Genomic DNA, 7,532 nt, shown 5'->3' with positions numbered 1-7,532 from the left:
GCCTTTGGGCAGCAGGAATATGTCTCTGATACACATATACTGAGCTGTAGACAATAGTTTGATAATTTTCCTATGAATTTCTTAAGACCAAATTACATTTAGGCAGCCCAAATCTGTTCAGCACTGCCTTTATCACATTCCCCAAAGATCTTCCAGAAAAGAATCTTGACATCGCATCCTCCCCCTCTTAACCTTGCAGGCACTTATGGTGGAGGAAACCACTTTGTGTCTGATTGATACTGAAGAATTCTTCCAATGCAGAGATTGGCAGCTATGAAGCCCAAGCACAGAAAGAGAGCCAAGAGACAGTGGAACAGGAGTGTTGTGGCCTATCTCAGTAAATCTACCACCATGATAAAGATGCCTCTTAGTATGAGATGCATGCCACCTCTCCAAAAGAAGAATAGGCCAACTCTCCAGAAGTAAAAACTGAGTAAGCCTTTTGAGGCCCTGGAGAATATTGTTGGCCGCCGAATTTCTCATGGCTGGAAGGAAGCCAATGAACCAGTCACCCAGTGGAAAGCCATCATTCTAGATCAACTGCCAACATATCCCTCTCTCTATTTGTTGAAATATGATGGGATTGATTGTGTCTATGGCTTGGAGCTTCACAGCGATGAAAGGATTTTAAACCTTAAGATCCTGCCTAATAATGTGCCATTTCCTCAGGTGACAGACACTCGTCTGTCAAACACCATAGTTGGCAGTGCAGTGAAACATACATTCACAGGCACAAATGGCTCTAAGGAAGACTGGAATGGGATGGTCCTAGAGGAGGTGCCAATCATGAAGACCTGGGTCTATATTACCTACAAGAAAGATCCGGTCTTGTATATTTACCACCTCCTGGATGACTACCTTGAAGGCAACCTCCACATCAAGCCAGGCTCTAAGGAGGAGTGCAGTGTCATGGTCCCAGATGAGGTGCAGACCAGGATGACCTGTTTCTACATTGTCAAGGAGAATGATCCAGTCCTGTACCTTTACCACCATCTTGATGATTCCATTGAGGGCAACGTCCACATCATGCCTGAGTGTCCTCCAGTAGAGGTGACTTTGGCATTAGGCAGGGATTCCTTGGCAGGCAAAGTTGTGCAGTACAACAAAAAAGATGGAACCCAAGAGATAGGTAAAATTATTTGCCAAGTTCCCACCAAACCTTCTGTGTATTTCATCAAGTTTAATAATGACTTCCATATCTATGTCTACGATTTGGGGAAGATCTGTGAAAGTGAAATTCTCAAAATTTGAGGGGCACACTTAAAACTGTGTTTGGGGAATGTGTTTTTTTCAGAGATACCGCAGGTCTTCTATTAATCCTGGTATTTTTTTCCAATGGAATATTCTTGCTCGAAAAATAAAAATTTGTGAACATGTTTTGTTCTTTGGTGAATGATGGATTATGTTTGGTGGATGGGACGTCACAGAAATACATGCCTCAAAACAAAGCAGGATTTATGGTCTTTCCCCTTGGAGAGGATGGACTGAAAATGCTTGGTGTGGTAAAGGACAAGATGGCTGTCTAGGGAGTAGTGGAGAGGGGACAAAAGTTGTAGGATCTCGGGGCGGGATAAAGCTTGAGGGAAAAACATGTCAACTGGAAAGATGTGACAGATATCAGAGTGAGGTATGGGGACTTAAGAGGATAACGAGTAGATTAATCAGGAAGGGACACAAATGTATACTCAAAATCAGAGGAAATAAGGTTTCATTTGATGAATAGCTTAATTTGTACTGGCCGTAAGTCACTGGATGTTTGAACTCCACTGGAGCATGTTGAGTGACCAGGAGCCTCCTGCTTAGAGAAAAGTGTCTCCGCCCAGTTGCTCTTCTGCAGTGGGATGGACGTCATGCTATCTACTTCCTTTTGTCAGAATTCTGTCTGCCACCTACTTTGTCATGCCTGGATTCGGTATTCCTTGATCTCTCATTGGTCCTTTGCATGCCATCCAACCCTTATGAGTTCATTTAAATAATTGCCCTGTCATATCTGGAAAACAGTGTTCCCATTCATTGATCATGTTCTGTAGGACTTGGGCTATAAATCTCATCGACAGACGCATCCACACACAGGATAAACATGTACACATTGATGCCCACTAATGTATGACATGCACACATATGATGAATGCACCGATCTCCATCAAATCAGTAAACGAGGGAATCCCCGATGCTAGGTGGAGTGTGACAAAGACCCCACAAACCCATCAGACCCCCAAATACCAGTATGGTATTGATGTCTGACTCCCATCATGTAAGGATCTTGCCATCCTGTAACGGGGCGATTTTTGCTTCCTTGATCTTCACAAACTTGGTTAAAATGTTAGAGTTGTCAAACTGCCAGTTAGGGTCCAGCATGTAGATCAGCTGTCTCAGGTCAGGTGATTTGGCTACAATTTGGGTGATAACTTATACCAGGGAATTCTGGTACACCCTCACCTCTTCTTCTCCCAGTCCTCATCATCACTCTTGTGGCTGGGCTTGGAGCACAAAGAAGGCAAAATGGAAAAATCCTCCTCCTCAGTGCAAAACAATGTCCATCTTTCATATGACCTGACTCTCACAGGGAATGCAGCACATTTTATCCTTCTAGGTCTCCTCATTCTTTGGTTCACTCATTTTTCCAATGAATGATTGAATTCATCCATTCTTCCATCTCTCTCTCTCTCTCTCTCTCTCTCTCTCTCTCTTCTTCCTTCCCTTCTTCAATTTCCCCCTTTATAGTAGTAATTTGAGCAGCGGGGCTGCGTTCCCAGCACCATGGCCGCCTACCTAGCTTATGCCCCTAAATAAGAACACAAAAACTGTATTCTTTTAAACACTTCCTGGCCCAGTATTTTCAGCCTCTTAACCCATTTCTAATAATGTATGTTGCAGCATGAGGTGCGCTTACCAGGAAAGATTCAGCATGTCTGACCCTTGGCTGGCTGCATTGCCATCTGCCTCAGGGAGGAGAGCTAACGTGCGCCTAGGAGAGGGTGCATGGCATCTCTGAGCTCACTTCCTCTTTCTATTAGCATTCTGTTCTCTTTACTCCTCCCACCTATGTTCTAACCTATCAAGGGAAGCAGATTCTTTATTTAATTAAGCAATGACCTTCTTCCATCACTTTATCCATTCAACAGCTTGCCCAAACAAATCTCCCATTTCTCTCCTGTTGTATAATCTTTCATTTGTAAACAACTTGCCCTCTTAGGGAAGGATTTTTCTGACATCTCTGTGGACGGAGGTCATATGAGGAAAGTCGTGATCCGTAATACCATATTGGGATAGCGGCAGTCCACAGACTCTCACCCTCTCTGAATACAAAATAAGAACCTCCTTTCCAAAGCATCATGTCCTTAGATCCAAATTTTAAAGTCAAGGCACTTTCAAAATATCTACGTGGGTTTAGTTCAGCAGCATTTATAAACACATATCTTTTAGCAACTATTGCTCCTTCCTCAGCATTCAAATGATTCAAACAGAGCACAATAGCATACAGTATCAAAATTCTCTGTGTATTTTCCATCTTTGTTAGCTTCAATTTAAGCTCTAATTTATTTTTCCTTTTTATATTTTGCCTTTTGAGACAGGTTCTCTGTATCTTTGACCTGGAATAACTCTGTAGAACAGGCTGTCCTTGAAGTTTCAAAGATCCACATGTCTCTGCCTCCCAGCATTGGGATCAAAGGTGTATGGTACTACACCTGAATTCACAGAGACCTGTTTGTCTCTGCCTTCTCGGCACTGGGATTAAAGGTATGTGCTACCACACCTTGAAGTTACAGAGGTCAATCTTTCTCTGCCTCCCAAGTGTTGGGATTAAAGGTGTGTACTACTGCAACCAACAACTCTCTTCATTTTATTTTAACTTTAAGAACTTCAACTTTTAGCCTGCACATATTTTTAACACAATGTAAATCATTTAAAAATTTTCTTTGTCTTTGAATCACTCTTTACTCAATATCTCTCTTTGTTTTTTTGACCACGAGAATCCTTAATTTACACAGAAATCTCAATATGTTGAAAAGGTGGCTTAGCCAGCTAGATGTAGCCTATTCCTTAGCTTTCTGCCATTCTAACCTTATGGCTGAGGTACCGGCCAGAGCCGCATTCAGTGCCACATGTCTACAGTGTTTGAAGGTCCTTGCCATCAAACAAGCTGCAAAAGACAACACTCAAGCCCTCTCTTTGTAGCTGGCCCTCCTGACTCAAACAGTCAGAGTTTGTTCTGGCAGGATGGCCCAGAATTCCGGCATTTTAAAACATCACAGTTTTTTTTTTTCCTGCTACTGCTGAAAACAAACAAGCATTCAGCTGGCTGTTATCAACACCATTTAAATGTTTCGTGGCAGGACCACTTAACAGCAGCAGGGTTTTGCAGCTGAAGGTGAGTCAGGAATCTTCTCTTAAATGAGTGTGCTAGCTTGCTACTAGCAAGTAGTGCAGACCCGAGATATAGCTGCTAAAAAGAAAACATGCTTTACTCGTTCCCGGGCTTTCTCAGGCTTTCAGTGGATTCAGTTTTCCACATGTCTGAGTGCCATTCTGTAGTAATTTGAGCAGCGGAGCTGTGTAACCAGCACCAGGGCAGCCTCTCTAGCTAATGTCCAGAAATAATTACACACCAACGATTCTTTTAAACACTGCCTGGCCCATTAGTTTAGCCTACTAACCCATTTCTAATAATCTATGTAGCATCACGAGTGTGCTCACCGGGGAAGATTCAACATGGCTAACCTGGTTGCTGGCTGCATTGCCCTCTGCCTCAGAGAGGAGAGCTATCACGTCTTCCCATGAGAGTGGATCATGGTGTCTCTGAGCACACTGCTTCTTGCTCCCAGCATTCTGTTCTCTTTCTCCTCCCAACTATGTTCTAAATTAACAGGGGAAGCAGTTTCTTTATTTAATAAAGCAATGAATTACTACCATCACTTTATCCTTTCAAGAGCTTGCCCTAATAATTCTTCCAAGTCTCTTCTGCTGTATAATCTTTCATTTGAAAAGAACTTGCCTTTTCAGGGGAGGATTTTTTTGACATCTCTGTGGATGGAGATCATATGAAGAGGATCAGATGAGCAACCATGACAACTCTTATGCTGTAGAATAAGGTGGACCAGAGATTGATTGCTGACAATCCTGTGCTATGCGTCATTTGCCCATGAAATCTGCCCCTGTTGTCAGACAGGCAGACATCAAGGTGGTCACACATACTTAACTCATTCAGTGTTCACAGACATTTATATTGACTTTTAATCTTGTCCTAAACTAATAAAAAAAAACAAGAATAGGAGAAGAGAGGAGCCTGAAGTAGGGCCTCCAAATGGGTCATTTGCAAAGGTAAGGTTTCCTGCCTCTATGTATGCTTTCTCCTTTCCTTAGTCAAATAATCCCCCACACCAGTTTAGAATTGTGATTAAAAGAATGATTATATCGTTAAAGAGCAAAAACTTACAGATGACCATCCCTGACAAAAGCCCTCAGCGGGATCAGGAAAGAAGCATAGAGGCCGGAAGGGAAACTGGAAGCAAGAGATCAAGCTGAAGGTAAATGTTGGTTTTTGAAAGAGAGAGAGACCACACCTCAATGGGCTGGTATCTCAGTGGCTATTGGCTGAAGGAGTGGAAGAAACTCATGCAACACACTTATTTGGATATAGCAAAAAAAAATGTTACTAGAAGGTGAGAAAAAAAAACTATTTTAGTTTATTTATTTCAGTCCTTCCAGACACATCACAGAGATAGGATCTCTTCATGCATGAGAGTTACCGATGATTTCCCTTTAAGAAAATACCCACAAAACTCCCAATAACATCATCAGCATTCAACAACATGTCTATGATTGATTTGCCTTGCCTTTGCTTCTCAGTAAATGATGCTGTTAGTTAACCTCTGTAAACAATGCAAATTTCCCTGTACCTAAATAGACAGAATTGACAGGTTATCTTAAACACAACAGGGAGTCACACTACGATGGAATGGGTTAATCATCACCAGTGTGGCAGTGACATATTTAGGATCTTTCCTTTGTCTAAAAATCACAGAATTGTAAACATGATATGTTGTCATACAGATTTCTTAGGGTTTTGTCCCCCTGGTGGTTTCCTTGGTATGCTTCCATAATTTTTGCCAGATCCAATCAGTTTTGCCATGCACTCTCAGCTCCACATCATTGTGTTCCCCTTATGTTCTAGTCCAGGCATTTTTGACATCTTGAAACTGTTGCAAGAGTATCTCATGTTTCACCTAAATGATTTGGAGTATTATTTAGGCTGAGTTTTATCTTCCATCCATGAGTTCATTGACTTTCCTTGGGCGTAATTCCTGGGACACTGAGCCTAACACCTGGGGGATTCCTCTAGTTACTTCTCCTTGCTGAGACAGCTTACATTCTCAGTACTTCTATGACAGTATTTCTGTAGCAAACATTCTTCTCAAGATGAGAAGAAATTTCAATATTACAATCCATTTGTTTTTATTGTGATTTAAACACACACACGCACACACACACACAAGTTAATGCACATACACTGATGATATTAATTGAGTAGGCCATTCTGGGGTTGTCAAGATCATTATCTCTCGAGGGGTTCTTAGAGGCATGGGGTGACCCCCTAGAGGAACTTGGGCAGGTGAGGAGAGGTTGACTGCACTGTGCCATGTCTATAGTCACAATGGGTGCCTTATCCTATAGTCAGACTGATGACTATCTTGAATATCACCATGGAACTTTTGTATGGCCAAGATGGAGATCAAGTCAGGGTAAAAATCAGAAAACTAGATGGAGCTTCCAAGCTCCAGTTGAATAGCCGACTGATGGAGAATAAGAGCAAGGATGTCAGGAATAAAATGGCTTGGTCCACACACTGAGACACTGTGCCTGAACAAAGGGGGTTTCAACTAAACCAGTGGCCTGGGAATGAAAGAGCATGGAATCAAAGTGGAAGCTCTGAATGTGGCGGACAATTGGACCACACTGAGAAGCCAATGATAATGGCACTGACATTTGTCTGCACTTCATATACAGGCTTTTTTGTGATCATATTCTATGTGGATGCTTGCCTTCCTAAATCTCGATGGATGAAGGGTAGGCTTGGACTTCCAACAGGGCAAGGTATCCTGCCCTCAATTTAAATTGGAGTAGGAGTGGAGAGGTTTGGTGGGGGAGTGAGAAGAAAGTGGGAGGAGGAAACGAAGTGAAAATTTTGATATTCATTATTATGAAGTAATATAAAAATCAATAGTAGATAAACAATAAAGAGATTGGAGCTAGAAAAAAACATTCATGTGAGTTGTTGACTCAGACACCAAAGACTCTTTTACAGAAAAGGCACAAAAAGAAATTGGGTTACCTGGCAAAATATGACTCATGTATTTGGGAAGATGAGTGAGGTTTTATTTTGGGTCTCCAGGGGGCTGTGTGAGCAGCATTATAGGACATGTATGCTGGATATTTCTGTGGGTTAGTAGGGAAGAAAACTGCCTATGAGGGGTTTAATGACCTAAGTAGAGTCTTGATGATGTCACAAAGCTTTGGTTGGGGGTGGCAAC

At 42.1% G+C, this 7,532-nt stretch overlaps 1 protein-coding gene across 1 annotated transcript; it reads left to right on the top strand.

The window, feature by feature from the left end:
• Nucleotides 1-462: 462 nt before the first annotated feature.
• On the top strand, nucleotides 463-1,251 carry LOC121443775 (spindlin-2-like; the record flags this gene model as incomplete). The annotated part of the gene is made up of 2 exons (XM_041645567.1): nucleotides 463-912; nucleotides 1,036-1,251. Coding segments are annotated over 2 exons (666 nt in total), but the record flags the coding sequence as incomplete, so codon positions are not given.
• Nucleotides 1,252-7,532: the final 6,281 nt, after the last annotated feature.

This window comes from Microtus oregoni, unplaced genomic scaffold (assembly GCF_018167655.1).
Source record: "Microtus oregoni isolate MIOR12 unplaced genomic scaffold, Mior012 000113F_000, whole genome shotgun sequence".
NCBI classification, from domain to species: Eukaryota; Metazoa; Chordata; class Mammalia; order Rodentia; family Cricetidae; genus Microtus; species Microtus oregoni.
Note: the sequence above shows the minus strand (reverse complement) of the source record. Positions and strands in the feature narration are given on the sequence as shown.